This window comes from Zophobas morio, unplaced genomic scaffold, assembly GCF_036711695.1.
Source record: "Zophobas morio isolate AGI-343-1 ecotype UQ-CSIRO unplaced genomic scaffold, CSIRO_AGI_Zmor_V1 ptg000038l, whole genome shotgun sequence".
Lineage (NCBI taxonomy): Eukaryota > Metazoa > Arthropoda > Insecta > Coleoptera > Tenebrionidae > Zophobas > Zophobas morio.
This window is the reverse complement of record NW_026972143.1, coordinates 2,444,910-2,465,426: the sequence shown is the minus strand read 5'-3', so window position 1 is coordinate 2,465,426 and position 20,517 is coordinate 2,444,910. Positions and strand designations below refer to the sequence as shown.

The 20,517-nt window shown below is 31.1% G+C and overlaps 1 protein-coding gene across 4 annotated transcripts in view; it reads left to right on the top strand.

The window, feature by feature from the left end:
- Positions 1-20,517, top strand: part of Smr (Smrter) — a 155,532-nt gene that overhangs the window by 105,219 nt on the left and 29,796 nt on the right. For all 4 annotated transcript variants that reach the window (XM_064070230.1, XM_064070231.1, XM_064070229.1 and 1 more), the window contains 4 exons: positions 1,190-1,571; positions 2,275-2,903; positions 11,620-12,089; positions 18,761-19,349. In XM_064070230.1, the coding sequence (XP_063926300.1) occupies positions 1,190-1,571; positions 2,275-2,903; positions 11,620-12,089; positions 18,761-19,349 (2,070 nt within the window). The remainder of the gene's footprint in view (positions 1-1,189; positions 1,572-2,274; positions 2,904-11,619; positions 12,090-18,760; positions 19,350-20,517) is intronic.

Below are 20,517 nucleotides of genomic sequence, written 5' to 3'. Positions count from 1 at the left end.
TTTCAATTTCTCGACTTCCAAATTTTTCAATTTTTCGTTTCTTGAATTTTTCTATTTTTCAATTTATTGTTATTAAGTCCTTGATTTTTATCTTTCATTTTCTAGATTTTTGTATTATCATTTGATCGATTTTATATCACAATTCTTCGTTTCTTTATTTTCTTTGTTTTTTCAATGTTTACTTCGATTTTGTAATTTTTCGTTTATTCAATTTTCGATTTTCCGATTTTTGTAATTTTCAATCTTTCAATTATACAATATTTCGCACTTTTTCTATTTTCAAATTTTTCAAGTTGTTCATTTCAAATTTTCAGATTTTCCGAAATTTTCGTCTTACACTTTTTCGTTTTTCTTTTGATTTTTTTAAATTTACAATTTTGAAGTTTTTCATTTTTTGATTCGAAAATTTAAATTGTTGATTTTTCAATTTTTCGACTTCTCAGTTCTTAATTATCCAATTTTTCGAAAAATTATGAAACTGAAAAATTTAAAAATTGCAAATCGAAAAATAGAAGCAACGCAAAATCGAAAAACTAAAAAATCAAAAATCGCCGTAGATCTCAGAATTGCAAAGCAAATAATTTAAAATCATTACAAGTGTTCACGTAAAAACTGATCGGGATTTGGCATTTCCAAGGTTAATTTAATCTTTCAATGAAATATCTGGGAGCTTTAAATTAACATACAGTCGAATCTCAGTGAGTCGCACCTTGATAAGTACTAATCTTCAGGTCAGGACGATGAAAAAGTTGTGTACAAATAGCAATGAACACTAGAATTTGTAATAAGTTTTTTTAAGACCCTATTTATCAAGGTTCGACTGTACATACTTACATTTTAATTTTATTATTTGTTATAAACAAAAATATAGGTTGGTCTATAAAACACATTGTGACGAAAATAAATGGAATTAAAGTAATTTGGCCTCTACGGAAAAAAATTAACGATTCAGAGCAGTTTCATTTTAATAATAATTGTATTTTTTTACACAGTGTAGACCATTAACTCGTTTATTTTCCGGAAAAACGATGACGTCATGTAAAAAATCGTTCAAAAAACGACCAATACAATCAATATAACAAAATAAGTGTGCCAATGTGGCAATTAATAATAACGAATAGATTTTACGATTTAACGCGATACGACTATATAATAAGTTTTATTGATTTTCGAATCGCTCTCATTCCAGACCGAACCACAGCCAAGCCACGACGGATATCTACAAGCCATCGAGGTCGCCATTGTCGACAGCAGCCCGTTATCCGTACCCCGCATCGCCGCAGCTGCCCCAAGCCCCCCCTCAACCGACGATCAGCCAGGTGCAAGTGTCGACACAAAGATACGCGCCAGGAGCGGCCGCCGTTTATACGGGGGGTTATAGGGACTACCGCCCCCAGAGGATATCCCTCCTCCACCCTGAATACGCTAGCGGAAGGGCCAGGGAGACCCTGCCCGGAGGGGCGGGCGTCGTCCATCTGGACAGCGGTGTCGCTCAAGGACAGCAGCCGATCAAGAAGATCAGGTTGCAGGAGCAGAAGGACAACATCCAGCCCTTGAGGATAGACACGAGAGTAATGAGCTTTTTTTTTTGTGTGTGTGTGTGTGGGTGAAGAGATGAGTTTTCGGTTAGAGTTTGCGATTTTGGTGGGAAAACAACTACATCTTTTTAAAATTGGCTGTTTTTTTATTTAATTTAAAATAATAACTAATAAATTCCAGATAAGTCCATAAAGTAATTTGGTCAATGTTTATTTTTTAAAACCAGAACTATACATAGATCAGTCTGCTATTAATCAAAATTTCAATTTCATGAATTTGGTGGACAAAGTATATTGTCATGAAACTGAATTCTATAAACGCCATTGTTTTTATGTTAAAGGTGGAACCTTACGCAATACAATTGACAAAACTTATTTAAATAGTAAGTACTCTGTCTTCTTGATGGACATCTAGGGAGCATTAAATCCTGTTTACAACGATAAACTACATTTTGTTATAGTGTAGTTGTAGGTAAGACATTTTAATTACCTCTGCTTCGATTTATGTCCCAAATTAAAGAGAAAAACTCACTGATTGGTCACACGTTCTTGTATTATTTATAGAACACAGATCAATTTAAAGGTTAAGGTTCAAGGTCAAAGAAATCATTAAGCTCGCGTCAAAACACCGATGGAGCTCCTAGACAGAAACCATTCAATCAAGACTTACGAATTAATGAAATTACTTAAAAAACACCAATAAACTGCGATTTTTGTAACGCTTTTCGTTTGACAGGAACAACCTGGAACCTACAACCCCCAAGTCGAAGCGATCTCTCCGACCCTCCCCGACCACCTCCAGCAAGAAGAACAAACCTTCCGCACCACCAAGGACGAGCTGATCCAGCAGATCGGCAAAGTCGACCGCGAAATCGCGAAAGCGGAGTCGCAGATAGCCATCCTCAAGAAGAAGGAGAAGGACTTGGAGGAGATCGCGAACAAGCCGTCCGTCAAAACCGAGGTCGAAGAGGATGCGCAGCCGAAGCACCAGAGCCTCCCGCAGAAGATCTACGCGGAGAACAGGAAGAAGGCGCAAAGCGCCCACGCGAAGCTCGACTGGCTAGGGCCGAAGGTCGAGTGGCCGTTGTACAACCAGCCGAGCGACACGGCGGTGTACCACGAAAACAAGAGGAAGCACATGGCGTTCAAGAAGCGCCTCCTGGAGTACTTCAAGCGCAGGCACGCGGAGAAGGACACGCGGAACGCGTATCTGACGGAGACGTACAGCAAATTGATGCAGGAGTGGCTGAGGAAGGTGGACAAGATCGAGGGCAGCACGAAGAGGAAGGCGAAGGAGGCGAAGAACAGGGAGTTCTTCGAGAAGGTGTTTCCGGAGTTGAGGAAGCAGAGGGAGGATAAGGAGAGGTAATTGATGGTTTTCGACTTTTTTTGTTGGGTTTGTACTGTCTTATCTGATGAGTAGCGAGTTCTTCCAGGGTTCGTTCTGAGACATTTCCTTTTTCTGATAAATGTGAGTGATGTATCACACATCGTCTGGTTTACAAGTGGGATTGTGTGTTTCTAAATATGGAATTCTGATTTAGTGTAATATTTTTTGTTGACACAACGCCGTAAAAATGCACTTAATCGTCTATCTAGAAAGTTTCGTAGAGGTCATTTTGTTCCATTTAAAGTAACGACTTTGTCATCATCGTGTATGAACAGAATGGTCAATTTCCCACAACAAATCACCATTTATTCAACATAAACCCAGATGTTTATCAAAATAATGCAATACTTTGTTTCAAAATGTTTTGTTCGATAAATGAATGTTTGAATTTCGTATTACATTTTTTTGTAACTGCCTTGTTGTTATATAATTCAGACTTTAATTGCTACCATTTCTAATGGATGCGTCTTTTTTATTTTTTTAATGTAATTCGAGTTTCCTTGTTGGGTTTTACTTTTCGTATTATCGTTTATTTGAATTTCTTTTTCGTTGAGTATGGAAAAGCAACCAGAAAATTTCTCGTAATTTAAAACTGTAATTATATTTCGACATTCATTTTGTGGTTTCCTTTTTACTTCTAAATTTCGTTGCGAAGATATTTTTTATTTCTATTTCCCGAACATAAGTTAGGAACGTTTTGCTTGTGACATTTATTAAAAAATTGTTTTATTTTTTTAAATTTCGTTCTGAATCTTACGGTTATCTGTTTTCGTTTGTATAAAATTTTCTTTAATGTTTTAACTTTCAAAGTAAATGTAATATTTTTTTACACCACGACTTTTTATTGGAATGTTATTTTTACTGCATTTTTTTTCTTTATGTATATTTCTGTTTATTGACTTTTGTTACTTTATTCCAATTATTTATTGTACATTTTTTTCCTAGGACAATCCGTGTACATTCGTCTCATTTTCTGTCTTTCATGTGTCTGTTTTCTCACTAAATGTTATTTAAATTTTATAAAATAAACCTATGGCTGTATTTGTGGTTTATGGATCCGCCTCGGTTTTGTTTATTACAATATTCATTGTTTAATACTCGTTAAAGTGTTCTTCAAATACATAATACGAAGAAATTTCTGGAACGTAGATCCGGGTTCGATTTCCGACAGGTCCATTTTTTTTTCCACACTGTCTGGTATTAACTATATTTTTTAACTTATATCATATCGGTTATCATAAAATTAATAAAATTTCACAAAATCAAATTTAATAATTTTTCAAAGAAGCTAAATTTGTGGAGTGAGAGAAGTTCTGTGTAAATAATCTTGAACCAGTTTTTCATCATTTTATTTGCAGATTTCATGTCTGTCGTTTATTGTAAATATTTTCTTTTTTTAGCTTATTGTTTTTCTGTCTGTGTCGATTTTTGTTAGACAGATATTCTTCGAAATTATCAAACCATTTCTTTCTTAGGACACAATCCATAATACATTTTCACCAAATATATCTGACCTGACTTATTTTCTCGTTAATGTTATTTAAATTTTATAAAATAACGTATAGCTATACTTGTGGTTTATGAATCCGCCTTGATTTTATTTATTTTTATTAGAATTTTCATTGTTTAACACTACTAGTACCTAGTAAAATTGTTCTTTAAATATATAATACGAAGAGATTTCTAGAACTGAGGCTATGGATCTAGCGTTAAATCTCCGACATCTCCATAACTTAAGGGGTTATTAATTTTATAATTTTTCGAAGCAGCAAAATTTGTTGGACTGTACATACTGTAGGGGCGAGGGAAGTTGAGAAAATAAAGGAAACGAAAAAACGAAAAGTTGTGGTATAAAAAAATAAATAAAAATTCAGCAACTGAAAAACGAAAAATTATAAAATTGTAATGTCGAAAAATTTCAAAATTAAAAACCTCCAAATCGAAAAATTAGAGAAACGAAAAACTGAAAAATTTGGAAGTCGAGAAATTGAAAAAATTAAAGTTGTAAAAACGAAAATTGTAAAACCCAATTCGATCTTCAATTTTTGGATTGTCGATTTTTAGATTTTTGAATTTTTTTTCTTTTTTTTTTTCAATGGTTTTTCAGTTTTTCAATTGGAATTTTTCTAGTTTTTATTTTAAACATGTAATAATAATTATGATTAAAAAAATGTTCACTTTTTCAATTTTATGATTTTAGAATTTTTCTGTTTTATTTTTAAATTTTTAATTTTTCAATTTCTGGACATTTAATTTCAATTTTTCGATCTTAACGTCTTACAATTTTTCAACCTTATAATTTTGAGGACTCTCTCGAATTTTTCTATTTATTCTTTTTTCGATTTTTTGTTTTTCGATGTTTCAATTTTTCGTTTCTTCAGTTCTTCGACTTTCCACTTTTTCGATTTTGTAATTTTTGGTTTTTTCAGTGTTTCGATTTTTCTACTTTTCGAATAAAAAAATGGGAAAATTGCACAATTGTAGAATTGAAAGATCAAAAATGAAACGGAAATGTCTATAGCGAAAACTTTGAAAAATCTGAAAATTGGAAATCAAAAACTAGAAAAATTGAAAAAAACTAAAAATCGGAAAATCGTAAAATTGGAAAACCAACTTGAGGAATTTAAAAATTGGAAAACCTATGAATTGAAAAATGTAGGAATAAAAATTTGAAAAATTCATAAACTAAAAATTGTAAAATGGAAAGAAACATCGAAAAAACGAAAAATTGTAATATAAAAACCAAAAAATGAAAATTAAAAAATCGAAATAACAATAAATAAAAATCAAGAACTTGAAAAATTGAGGAAACATAAAAATGAAAAATCGAAAAATTATAAAATTGTAATGTCGAAAAATTTCAAAATTAAAAACCTCCAAATTGAGAAATTAAAGAAACGAAAAACTGAAAAATTTGGAAGTCGAGAAATTGAAAACTTGAAGAAATTAAAGTTGTAAAAACAAAAATTGTAGAACCCAATTCGATCTTCGATTTTTCGATTGTCGATTTTTAGATTTTTTTCTTCTTTTTTCAATGTGAAATTTTTCATTTCTTCGTTTTTTCAGTTTTTCAATTGGAATTTTTCTAGTTTTTATTTTAAACATGTAATAATAATTATGATTAAAAAAATGTTCACGTTTTCAATTTTATGATTTTAGAATTTTTCTATTTTTTATTTTTCAATTTTTAATTTTTCAATTTCTGGACATTTAATTTCAATTTTTCGATCTTAACAATCTTACAGTTTTTCAACCTTATAACTTTGATGAGTCTCTCGAATTTTTCTATTTATTCTTTTTTCGATTTTTCTTTTTCAACGTTTCAATTTTTCGTTTCTTCAGTTCTCCGATTTTCCGCTTTTTCGATTTTGTAATTTTTGGTTTTTTCAGTGTTTCGATTTTTCAACTTTTCGTCTATGGTGAAAACTTTGAAAAATCTAAAAATTGAAAAACAAAAACTAGAAAAATTGAAAAAAACGAAAAATCGGAAAATCGGAAAATTGGAAAACCAACTTGAGGAATTTAAAAATTGGAAAACCTATGAATTGAAAAATCTAAGAATAAAAGTTTGAAAGATTGAAAAAACTAAAAATTATAAAATGGAAAGAAACATCGAAAAAACGAAAAATGTAATATAAAATCGAAAAATGAAAATTAAAAAATCGGGAAAATAATAAATAAAAATCAAGAACTTGAAAAATTGAGGAAACATAAAAATGAAAAATCTGAAAAATTAAAATTTGCAAAACTGAAAAATTGAAAAATCAAAAACTGTAATATCGAAAAATGTCAAACCAAAAAATTGACGAAACGAAAAATTGACTCGATTACACTGCTTGCTTAGCTTACGCTCGGAAAGTAAAAAAGTCATAGCATTGCAGTAAAAACTCAAAAAAAAATAGAGGATTTTACAAAGTGTCTATCTAAATAATTTTGGGCCAATTTTTCTTAATTTTTATTTGTAAATTTCATATCTGTCGTTTATTATAATTTTTTTTTAGCCTATTCTCTATGTCGTCTGTCTGTCTGTCTGTTTGTCATGTGACTGTCGTTCGTATCGATTTTTGTTAGACAGACAATCTTCGAAATTATCGCACCATTCCTTTCTTAGGACAATCCATATATATTCCATTTGCTGTTTTTCGTGTGTCTGTTTTCTCACTAAATGTTATTTAAATTTAATAAAATAAACCTATGGCTGTATTTGTGGTTTATGGATCCGCCTCGATTTTGTTTATTATAATATTCATTGTTTAATACTGCTAGTAGTTAAAGTGTTCTTCAAATACATAATACGAAGAAATTTCTGGAACGTAGATCCGGGTTCGATTTCCGACAGGCCCATTTTTTTTTCCACACTGTCTGGTATTAACTATATTTTTTAACTTATAGCGGTTATCATAAAATTAATAAAATTTCACAAAATCAAATTTAATAATTTTTCAAAGAAGCTGAATTTGTGGAGTGAGAGAAGTTCTGTGTAAATAATCTTGGACCAGTTTTTCATAATTTTATTTGCAGATTTCATTCTGTCGTTTATTGTAAATATTTTTTTTTAGCTTATTGTTTTTCTGTCTGTGTCGATTTTTGTTAGACAGGTATTCTTCGAAATTATGAAACCATTTCTTTCTTAGGACACAATCCATAATACATTTTCACCAAATATGTCTGACCTGAATTATTTTCTCGTTAATGTTATTTAAATTTTATAAAATAACTTATAGCTATACTTGTGGTTTATGAATCCGCCTTGATTTTATTTATTTTTATTACAATTTTCATTGTTTAATACTACTAGTACCTAGTAAAATTGTCCTTTAAATATATAATACGAAGAGATTTCTAGAACTGAGGCTATGGATCTAGCGTTAAATTTCCGACATCTCCATTTTTTTTTCTGACACTCGGACTGGTATTATCTGTTTTTTTTAACTTAAGGGGTTATTAATTTTATGATTTTTCGAAGCAGCAAAATTTGTTGGACTGTACATACTGTAGGGGCGAGGGAAGTTGAGAAAATAAAGGAAACGAAAAAACGAAAAGTTGTGGTATAAAAAAATAAATAAAAATTCAGCAACTGAAAAATCGAAAAATTATAAAATTGTAATGTCGAAAAACTGAAAAAAGTCGAGAAATTGAAAAATTGAAAAAATTAAAGTTGTAAAAGCGAAAATTTTAAAACCCAATTCGATCTTCGATTTTTCGATTGTCGATTTTTAGATTTTTGAATTTTTTTCTTTTTTTTTTCAATGTGAAATTTTTCATTTCTTCGTTTTTTTCAGTTTTTCAATTGGAATTTTTCTAGTTTTTATTTTAAACATGTAATAATAATTATGATTAAAAAAAAACTTTTTCGATTTTATGATTTTAGAATTTTTTTATTTTTCAATTTTTAATTTTTCAATTTCTGGACATTTAATTTCAATTTTTCGATCTTAACAGTCTTACAGTTTTTCAACCTTATAATTTTGATGACTCTCTCGAATTTTTCTGTTTATTCTTTTTTCGATTTTTTGTTTTTCAATGTTTCAATTTTTCGTTACTTCAGTTCTTCGATTTTCCACTTTTTCGATTTTGTAATTTTTGGTTTTTTCTGTGTTTCGATTTTTCAACTTTTCGAATAAAAAAATGGGAAAATTGCACAATTGTAGAATTGAAAGATCAAAAATGAAACGGAAATGTCTATAGTGAAAACTTTGAAAAATCTGAAAATTGGAAATCAAAAACTAGAAAATAGAAAAAAACGAAAAATCGGAAAATCGGAAATTTGGAAAACCAAAATTTGCAAACTTGAGGAATTTAAAAATTGGAAAACCTATGAATTGAAAAATCTAAGAATAAAAATTTGAAAAATTGGATAAACTAAAAATTATAAAATGGAAAGAAACATCGAAAAAACGAAAAATTGTAATATAAAATCGGAAAAATGAAAATTAAAAAATCGGGATAATAATAAATATTAAATAAAAATCAAGAACTTGAAAAATTGAGGAAACATAAAAATGAAATATCGAAAAATTTCAAACCAAAAAATTGACGAAACGAAAAATTGACTCGATTACACTGCTTGCTTAGCTTACGCTCGGAAAGAAAAAAAATCACAGCATAGCAGTAAAAACTCAAAAAAAAATAGAGGATTTTACAAAGTGTCTATCTAAATAATTTTGGGCCAATTTCTCTTAATTTTTATTTGTAAATTTCATGTCTGTCGTTTATTATAAATTTTTTTTAGCCTATTCTCTGTGTCGTCTGTTTGTCTGTCTGTCTGTTTGTCATGTGACTGTCGTTTGTATCGATTTTTGTTAGACAGAAATTCGAAATTATCGGAACATTCCTTTCTTAGGACAATCCATATATATTCCATTTTCTGTTTTTCGTGTGTGTGTCGTCTGTAGGTGGTAAACCGCTAACCAAATATATCTAATAATCCCCACCAACAATTTAATGACATTACTTCAATTTTTTTTTTTCGTTAATGTTATTTAAATTTTATAAAATAACCTATAGCTGTACTTGTGGTTTATGAATCGGTCTTAATTTTATTTATTTTTATTATAAATTTCACTCTTTAATACTGCTAGTAGGAAAACTGTTCTTTAAATACATAATACGAAGAAATTTCTAGAACTGGGGCCATGGATCAGTGGTCCCTGGTTCGATCTCTGACATCTCCATTTTTTCTTATAGCGGTTATCATAAAATTAATGAAATTTCGCAATATCAAAGTTTACAATTTTTCGAAGAAGCTGGATTCGTTGGACTATACTTCAGAGGCGGGGGAAGTTCTGCTGAAATAACATTGTACCGGTTTTTCGTAATTTTATTTTTGTAGATTCCATTTTTGTTGTTTGTTGTATTTTTTTTTCAGTCTACCATCTATATGTCGTCTGTCTATCGCCTGTCAATTGTTTGTCTATCTTTTGTCTGTCTATCGTCTGTGTCGGTTTTTGTTGGGCAGATAATCTCCGAAATCCGTATATATTGCATCATGTCTTTCGTGTTTTTGTCTGTCGTTTGTCGTTTGTCATCTGTCTATCGTCTGCTTATCTATTTGTCTGTCGTCTATCTATCGTCTGTCTGTCTGTCTTCTGTGAATGATAAACCGTTAACCAAATATGTTTAATCATCCCCACCAACAATTTAATGACGTCACCTCAAAATTTTGCTCAGTAAATGTCATTTAGATTCTATAAAATAACATTCCCCTGTACTTATCATGATTTTGTTTATTATCATTAGTATTATAATTTTTATTGGGTAATACTGGTAATATTAAAACTGTTCTTTAAATATTCAATCAAAATTTTTGAAACGTGGGCTATGGATGAGTTTGTTTTTTTTTCTAAGAATGTATTATCTAGGTTTTTTAACTCATAGGAGTGATCATAAAATAAATAAAATTTCGCAAAATCAAATTTTATCATTTTTCGAAGAAGCTTTGGAGTTTTCGGACCAGTTTTTCTCGTAATTTTATTTGTAGATGTCATATCATTTATCGTTTATTAGGTATAAATAGTTTTTTCCTCAGCTAATTTCCTTACATTTGTTGCTCTTGGTTTTTTTTTTTTTTTTTATTGTATTTATGTTATTTTCTGGAAGTATAAGTAGTATGAAATACGTCAATTAAAAGAAAAACACTTTTTTATTTTAGTTTTCTTTTTTATAAGAATTCTTTGGCATATTGGTAATCAGATTTTTCTTTTTCATTACAAACACTTCTTGTAATTTTGTTTTATTGACACATTTTTTTTTAATAATTTAAGTGTCTTTGTTATTCTTTTTTATTATTTCTTTCTTAAGTCCATAAAGGTGGATTGTAAAGAATTTCTTATAATTTAAAACTAGAATTATATTTCTTTATTATATGTTTTGAAGTCTGGATTTTCTGGATGTCTTATTTATATTTCGTAATTTGTTATTTTGGCTTTGAACATAGTCACTCAAATAAGATCCATTTGATTGTTTTTTCCAACACTTTAAAATTTTGTGTGATTATTGCTTTTAATGGTTATACAGAGTAATAAATGTTTTATTATCTATTCTAGATAAAAAATTTATCGCTCTGTATTGTTAAAATTTCATAAAATATAAGAATTTTTTTTATTTTCTTTTTTCTTGTGTTTTTCTTCCGCTTCTTATGATTTCTTTTTTCGTGGATTCTTGTGGATTTCAGTTGTAGTGCAGTATAGATTCTCTTTTGTGTTTTTTAACGACGTCGGTTTTATTTGTTTTCTACAAAGATTCGAGAAAATTTCAAAAACGTATTTATTATTTATTTTTAATCAATCCAAAATTAGACAGATGCGGTAATTAATTACAAAAAAAAGTCCGTGTTCGGTGGGACTAGAGTTCATTTATTATTCATATATTTTTTACCGTCCCAGTTTTTTCTTTATTTTTTCTGTTTTTGTAATAATGTTGGTGTTGTCGTTTTTTCTTGTTGACTTTGAATTTTACTATTTAATGAGTTCTGTTCTTCACAAGACAAGTAAACATCGTCAAGTTTATTAAATTTATTTACTTGTTTATTTGCTCCGTTCTCTGATGTTGTGTCTAATTTGCAATTTAATTTAACTAATACCCCGTTTGCAAATTTCGCCAAACTTGTTGCTTTTTCCCTTGGACTTGCGTTGTTTTATTAAACACACTGCGACTTTTTTCTCCCGTTTCTAATTCGCCCGGAATTTTCAGGTTTAACCGCGTGGGCGCCCGGGTAAAATCCGAAGCCGACATGGAAGAGATAATGGACAACCTCCAGGAGCAAGCCCTCGAGGACAAAAAAATGCGCAGTTACGCCGTCATCCCCCCGATCCTCCTCGACTCGAAGGAACGCAAAGTCACGTACCAGAACGACAACGGCTTCATCGAGGACATGGAGATGGTCTACAAGAGCCGACAGTTCCTCAACATCTGGACGCCCAGTGAAAAGGAAATCTTCAAAGAGAAGTACCTCCAACATCCGAAGAACTTCGGAGTCATAGCGTCGTTCATCGAACGAAAATCCGTTTCTGACTGTGTTCAATATTATTATCTTAGTAAAAAGACGGAGAATTATAAACAGTTGTTGAGGAAGTCGAGGCAAAGGACGAGGAGTTCGAGAAATAATACGCAGAAAGTTAACAGTAGCGCCAATACGTCTGTGGTGGATATTTTGACGACAGGTGCTTGTTTTGTTTATTTATTTAGTTGGCTTTTAATTGGTTTGGAGTCGCTAAATTAGTGTTGGGTAATGTCTTACGTAAGTTTAACAGTTTATGATGGCAGGAAATGGGCTGTTTTAATGGTGTTTGTGTTGAGGAGTGGGTGGATAATGGTACATGTGATTGGGTTTTTACATTCACGAGAATCGGATTCGTTGGACTTCGGTGTGGTTCTTCAGTTCTTTGAATGGCATTTTTAGCCCATCGTTGTCCATCAAACCAAGTTTTATATAGTTTTAAGTTGAAAGGTTGATTTTCGCAAATTTTGCTTCAACTTTTTTTGTTTCTGAAAAGGTCAGCTTGTGGGTAAACACAACGATTTAATATTCCGAAAGCACGTGTTTTTTGTGGTAGCCAATCATGCCGATATCGATTTTTAATCATTGCGGAGCAATGAAAAGATAATCATTTGAAATTAGATTACTTAAGTTTAATGGAGCGTTGATTGTGTCCATATTTTCCATGCACGGTGGTTTTTTATGCATAAGAGCTGTCCATGTTAACAACTAGGTGAATTAATTTTTGCCTCTTTATTAGTTCACCAATGTTTGTTGTTTTCGGAAAAATAGAACTTCGTAATGTTTGATTTACCAGAACTGGATATTTTTGTTAGCTGCTGTTGTTTTATTGTTAATTATGTTTTTTGTTTGTTTCGTACCATTAAGTTCTAAACGAAAACAAAAAGTTTATTTAGCGCTTACGTAAATAACTCTAATTAGCAATGCTTTTGTTTTAAAATTTGTCACTCAAATTGAGACAAAATTATATACTTTTGTTCAGTGTGGTGAAAATTCTTTTGATCGAAGTGGGAGAATGTCGGTGGTAATTCTGTAAATGTTAACTACAGCTGTTAAAATAAGGAAATTGTGTTGGTATTAAAAAATGAGTTCTTTTTATTAGATGTGTGTCATAGACTTTTGCACTTTATGGGTGAAAATGAGTTACGAAATCGTAATTTGTTTGAAATTATGTTAGAATGTTAATGCACTGTTAGCTAATGTTTTTAGCAATATAAAAAAAAGTAATATCTTAAATTATACAGAAAATGAAAGAAGAAATTAATAATAAGGTCTGCTCAATTAAACTACATTAGAACATTTAAATTTTCCGTTTTTTTATAACATGAATATTTATTTGTAAAATTTCAAATTTTAGTTATCACAAATTTTATATATTTTTTTTTCAGTTTTTTAAATAGTTTGTAAATATTGATTTATCTCATTTAATGAATTAGATACTAAATTTCTGGCATATTTCCTACAAAGATGTACGAATTTCTTTATTGGGCCATCTTTCTTGGTTCCTTTCCTACCAAGTCAGGAATTTATTCTACTAATTATTTTTTAAATTCAATTTGCTCTCAGGGAATTTTGATTATTCAGTACCCACTACCAACAAACTCACTAGATTTTCATGGCCAACCCCGCGTAGTAAAGATCGTGAATGGACAATACCATGCGAATGACAATAAACTGAATTAGAGTTGGCTGTGTCAGCAGTTGTATAGGTGGTACTACTGCACAAATGACACCTCATTACATTATTCAATCACGTGTCAGTGTCAAAAATGACACGTGCAACAGAGATTCTTATGTGTATATTATTTCAATATGTTAGAGGTTATGTTGAGATTGATTTACTTCAAACTGAGAACATATAAAATACCCCCCCCCCCCCCCTAAACAACTGATCTATCTTAAATGTGCAAAATATGATCAGTCTAGGCTTGTAATTTATCATGACATTCATGTTTTTTAGATTTTCTTATACAGGGTGACTCGCAAAAAATAATGAATCAGTCAATTTAGTTTATCGAATAAAGCAAGAATTGCAAAATTGAATTATGCGAAATCTTGGAGATCTTTTAAAGTGATTAAATTGACAAATTTTTGATCAAAATGTATTTGCTTATCCCCCCCTAAAAAACTGATTTATCTTAAATGTGCAAAATATGATCGGTCTAGGCTTGTAATTTGTCATTGCATTCATGTATTTTTGATTTGCTTATACAGGGTGACTCAAAAAAAATTAATGAATAAGATTATTTATTTATTTATTTCTTAAGATAAGATTGATTTTGGCAAATGATATACCCTCTAAGAAAATAGAGGGCGGGTGGGCGGGGTCTGTATTTGCTAAGATAAGACTGAATTTGGCATATCCTCTAACAAAACAAAGGGTGGGTGGGTGGGGCTAATACTTTAGTTATATGTACTTTTGTTGTGGGGGAAGTTCTGTCGAAACAACTTTCGAACAATTTTTTTATTATAATTTTTAGAAATGGGGAAAAACTCAGAGAGCTCTTTGAGTAGCATACAGTACAATTATTTCTGACTACACAGAGTGTTTTGTTTTCGAGGCATAACATACAATGTGTTTTTTTTATGAAATACCCTATATATTTTCTCATATTCTTATTAACCTCTATGGCTTTATAATCATACTTTGTTTTTTCAAGGTTACCACGTTATTCCGATTTATTGGATTTGTTTAACAACGTTGCAATATTTTGTGGAAACAATGAGACGCACTAATAGATACAGGGTGTTTCATTTGAAAAAAACGGAAATATCGACATTTGAAAATTGTTATAATTTATTTTTTATAAACACTATGAAAACCCAATTTTATTTATATATAGATTTTAAAAATAAGTATTCCGGTTTTTTTTGGAAGTTGGAATAAGTTGACAACGTCGCAGCGCAATTTCGAAAATGTGCTAGGTTATAAAGCAAAAAAAAAAGTTGTATAAGAATATACAGGGTGTTGAAAAAATGGCGCACCAACTCTATGACACGTTGTTGAATAGTGCTTATAGAACAGAGAAAAAAACAATAAAAAAAATTGTAGGGCCCAAATGTAGAAAATGTAGCCCTTCAAATTTTGACTTTTTTTTTTAATATTTCACCATATTCTAATTCACCACTTTGTGTTGGACACATAAAATCAATCAGACTTCGTAGTATCTTATTTTCATCCATAGTTTTCTTCATTTTATAAAATAACAAAAAACTTAAAAATTGTTTAGGGTAAATTGGACAAGTGTAGCTAATTTTTAGAGTTTTTTAATTTATCGGCCTAAATCGATATTTTGTTTCTGTAAGTGAACGTCAAATTGACTGAAGGATTTTTTTAATGATTTTTCCCGAACTTAGACTAGTGAACTTAATAATGTACCATTGAGTTGGTGAACCATTTTTTCAGCACCCTGTATATTTTTTCATATTCTTATTAGCCTCTTATGTAGCTTTATAACCACTGTTGCAATAGTTTATGGAATAAATACAAGGTGTCGTATTTGAAAAAACGAAAAAATCGACATTTGAAAATTCTTATAATTATGTATTTTTATAAACACTCTGTATATTAAAACCCAATTTTCTTTACACCACAATAGAACGTGTAGATATCTTTATTTACTTTTGCATGAAATATTGTGATCCGGATTTTAGAAATAACTGTATTACGATTTTTTTCTGTAAACACTTCGATCGGTAAAAAAAATCAAGAAAATGGAATAATTTGACAACGTCGCATCGGAATTTCGAAATTAAGCTAAAGCCTAAGAAGAGGACGGTCAAAATATATATAAATTGATATCGAAAAAACTAAGTTGTTTGTTAGGTCTTAAAAATAGAACACTCTGTATAGTTGAAAATAATTTTAGTATAAGGTCCTTAAAGAACTACCACTTTGCTTTTAGACATTTTTTAGTTCTAATTAATGAAATAAAAAGTTTGAAATTTGGAGCAGTTAATTATCACGAAGTTTTTTCGGAAATGACATCAAGTTTTCCTTTTCACATAGAATAACAGTATGCTTTTATACGTAACTAAATCATGAAATTTTTTAAATGTTCTAGTTTTCCTGAAAATGACACCAACTTTTTTGTTTCAGACTGCATAAATGTTCTTTTTTATCAGTTATTTAATATTTTTGTAATATGTATTTTGTGCACTAAGTGGTTTTGAAATTTAGAGCAAAATTCCCCAGATAATTTTTTAATTTTTGCAAATTCAGCTATCAACTGTACAAAACTTTGTCAATTTTAACATTAACACTTCTTAAAACATCAACAAATTTTGTACAATTTATTTCCGTCTTTTATTTTTATTTTTTCAAGTTCGTGTGAAGATTCCTATTCTCCAATAAATATTTTGCTAAACATACGAAATGCATGCAACTCAGATTTTTTTGCTGAAAAATTCTTTTGTTGTAATCTTCCTCCTTTCCATTTTTTCAAGATTCTTAGCATAGGCTAAGAATCTTGAAAAACTTCACTCCACTTTCTTTGAAAAATATCACGGAGAAATCTTCAAAAATACATGGCTGCCTTTGATCGTGTTTTTTATTGCTCTGTTGGTATAAAAATATACAGCAAATAAAGAAACATCCGTCAAAGCCTTATTTTCTTAAATATTTTAAAACACAATTAAATGAAATACCGCGAAATCGAAAAAGAAATTAGTCAAACTTGGCAATGCACCACAAGCCGTTTGTCGTAATTTATTTTTTTTATTAAATGTCAAATTGACACTAATTTGAAAACTCAAAAATGAATCAAAATCACCGTTTTCCACTTTTGTCCCATTTCTGAAGTAAAATTCTAACAAAAAAGCTTTAATTTCGTTTGATAACATCGCAAATTACTGTTGTCAACGTGACGTTTAATAAAAAATTATTTTAAACTAAGACAAACGGTTTTTCGTGCATGGCCAACTTTGACTAATTTCTTTTTCGATCTCTCGGTATTATGTCACTGTAAAAGGAAACAATATATTGCCTATATATTTTATTTGAAAAAAAATGCCGTTTCTAAAATGACCAAAAATAACGTCAAAATTAGACTTTTTTTTTCTGTTAATTTACTTTTTAATAATAGAGTGTAAAACTAATAATAACATTTAACCAAAACAAAAAACCTATTCAGTGCACTTAAAAGTATTCTGTATTATATTTAAAAAGAAAAAATTGATCAAGTATCAATTATTTGAGGGAATTTCGGAACACTGTTTTCAGATTACAGATCTCCAGAAATCGTACCAGATATATCGTCGACTTTTTTGTTAGAGACAATACACAGTAAAAAAACTACTGCTAACGATCATTTTTTCTATATCTCACTCCCAGCAAGCAAATAAAGCCAAAAATTGATCTGATACGATTTCTAAAGTTTAACAAGCTGAAAACCGCGTACCAAAATTTCCATAAATCACTGAAATATTGATTTTTTAAAATACGTGATGTAAAAATTTCAACAAAATTAAAAAAATATATGATAATAAACTGTTTAAAAAAAAAACTGTCCTCGCAGTTATGTAGTGGAAGCTGTGAACAAGTTACATTTAAAATTTCATAACAATAAGTGTGTTAATAATGGAAATATAGAAAATTCTCTTAATTAATCATTCTAAATTTTACAGTTCTGTGTTCTAAAAATAACCAAGTGGAGTTGTAGTTATTATTAAAACACCCCGTATAATTAAGTTTTTTTGTGTGTTACTATACAGATAGTTCAGAGCTCTACTGCGTAATTTTAATGACAAATTATACGGAAAAAAATAAATAATTGTTACCAAAATTATGTTCCATGATCATCTTACAATAAGAAATGTTTTCTAATATTTAATCATGATGGAAAGTAATTTTGAGCATTTTCATCATCAGAAATTTTTAAATTCTCTAATAGCCATATTTTAAAGAATTGACCAAACTCGTTAGCATTATTTACTTTTTATACTTTGCTGTATAATTCGCCATTAAAATTATGTAGTGCTTTGAATCACCCTGTATATTCAGTTTTTGTACAATTTTTTTTACTTTGAGTGTACATAGTTTGTTGCTTTTGAACATCGCTTTACTCATTTTTAGTCAATGAATTATTCAATAAAGCAGCTCTTTTGAGGTCAACTATCTGTCAAATTAACTTATTTTATTAATGTGGATAAAATCACACATCTAGAATTGTCAAAGTCTTCACACTAAATGTAGTTCGATAAAAGGACATGATTATGTTGCCAGCACTGATTATTTTTTAATATTTGCCAAAGTTGGTACCTATTAAATCTACTAAACCAATATTACTATAAATATGAATGCTATGCCTCTTATATTTCATCTAAAATTTACTTTTCCACTTCCCAGTTTAACTTTTTTATTATTATTAAGGTAATTTAAATTGTTGGAATTAGGGAACAAATTATGTATTAATATGACAATTTGTATATTATGTAATGAAAATTATTGTAGTGTTAACAATACGTTTTGTAATGTGTGTGATTAAAATGTGTGACAGAATTAATCCAGATCTACATTTAAAAATTATTTTTAGTTATAGAGATATTTATAAAGTTTACAGCATTTTTTGTACCGGGTGATTTTGTTAATTTCCAAGTACCAAGTAGATTGTAACTTGAACTTTCGAAAATGACAGCAGTGCACAATTTAGGTTATGTTACGACAAAAAATAGATCAGTATTTAAAAAATCCCTGCAACCAACTGCAATTTTCTTTTTATTGATTGCACATTACAAAAGTAAGCAAAAATATTAACCCAACCTAATTTAAAACTACTCCAACCCTCGCTAGAACCAGCTAACTATGATTACAATGTCGACCCTCCCTTGTTCCAGGCGTAACGACCCGCCTGCAACGCGAGCAACAGCAACAACGAACCGTCGTCCAGCAGTCCCGCGAGGCCCCCGGCGAGACCTCGGCGTCGACGACGGCCGCCCCCACCTCCGTCCCGACGTCGACGGCGACGACGACGACCGCCCCGTCGACGGCGAGCTCGACGCCCCCGTCGACGAGTCCGTCGGCGACGGCCGCCGCGCCCTCGAGCGGCGGGGCGTCGCCTTCCAGCGCCGGCTCGAGCGCCACCACGACGGCCCCCACGACGACGACGGCGGCCGCGACGGTCATCACGACGACCGCCGCCGGTGCGCCGGTCATGTCGACGGCGGCGGCGGCGGCAGCGTCGACGGCGTCGGCGGCGCAGCCGGCGTCGCCGAAGCCGGCCGACAACGCGAATGCCAGCGTCACCGACACGAAGACGGGATTCAGCGACCTGAACTCGTTCGAGGACTACAGGAGTCAAGGCGGGAAGTTTTTTGGGGACGACGCCAAGGGGGACGGTAGCGCGACGGCCGCCGACGCGGCCCACGACGGCGTCGTCGTTACGGTGAAGAAGGAGAGTGAGCCGTCGGGACAGGAGGTCGCGAGGTAAGTGCTCAAGGAGCTGAATTGAGAGCCTTGTGGTTTTTAATTTATGATGACGATCTACTAATCAGAAAAAATTGTATTTTGTTGTTGTTTATTCTGTTGGGTTTTCATCCAAAATTAGAGTGAATAATAAAAAATGTTATTTTTGTTATTATTTATTAACCAATTTCGGCCTTTTTAGTCTTCTTCAGGTTGAAATTGAATACCCCACACTTTAAATTACATAATGCTTTTATAATAGCTTATAATAACTTATAATTAGTATCTAATTATTTGACAAAAATAAAAAGAGATTCGGGACCTAAACGTGACGTCATAGTGCTAATCGACCTATTTAGAATGTGGAATTCAACGATCGATTTAAAAAAAAAACAACTCATATTTACCTGTTACGATTTTAGGAATGTTCATGGTAAAACGCTATCCAAAATTATGCATGCTATTTAAATTTTATAACTTATAAAATAACATACTCCTGTACTTGTGGTATATGAATCCGCCTTTGTTTTTTAAGTGTCTCTTAAAATGACCGAGAAAAATTTTTCTTCTGACCTCTCTTTATTTTTACTTCCCGAGCGTAAGCTAACTATAAGGAAATATAATAATCGAATCCATCGAACGACTGGCTATTTTCATGTGTTCTCTACATTTCTTGACCCCTAGAATACCAAAAAATAGGTCTCCCATTTCCGTCCGTTTGTCTGTCTTTCGGGCTGCAGTTTATCCGAATTTTTATTAGAATTGTCAAATTTTATATGTCGATTGTAAAAGTAACCAAAATGGAATGTCGTCATCTCCAAATTTTACAATAGTAAATGTTATTTAAATTTTATAAAATATCGTACTTCGTTTGTGGTTTATGAATCCTTATTGAATTTTACCCAAGACATCGAGATTTTTGGAAAATAAAAATAACATTCTAGACAAATTTCCCAATTTTTCGAATTTTCGATTTTTCGGCTCTTTGATTTCTGGTTTTTTCGACTTTCGATTACTCAATTTTTCGATACTTCTGTGTTGGGATTCTTCAAATTTTTGATTTCTCGTTTTCTTCATTTTTCGATTTCTCTATTTCCTCATTTTTCGATTTCTCGATTTCTCCATTTTCCGGTTCCTCAATTTCCTCGTTTTTCGATTTCCCAATTTTTCGATTTTTAAATTTCTCGAT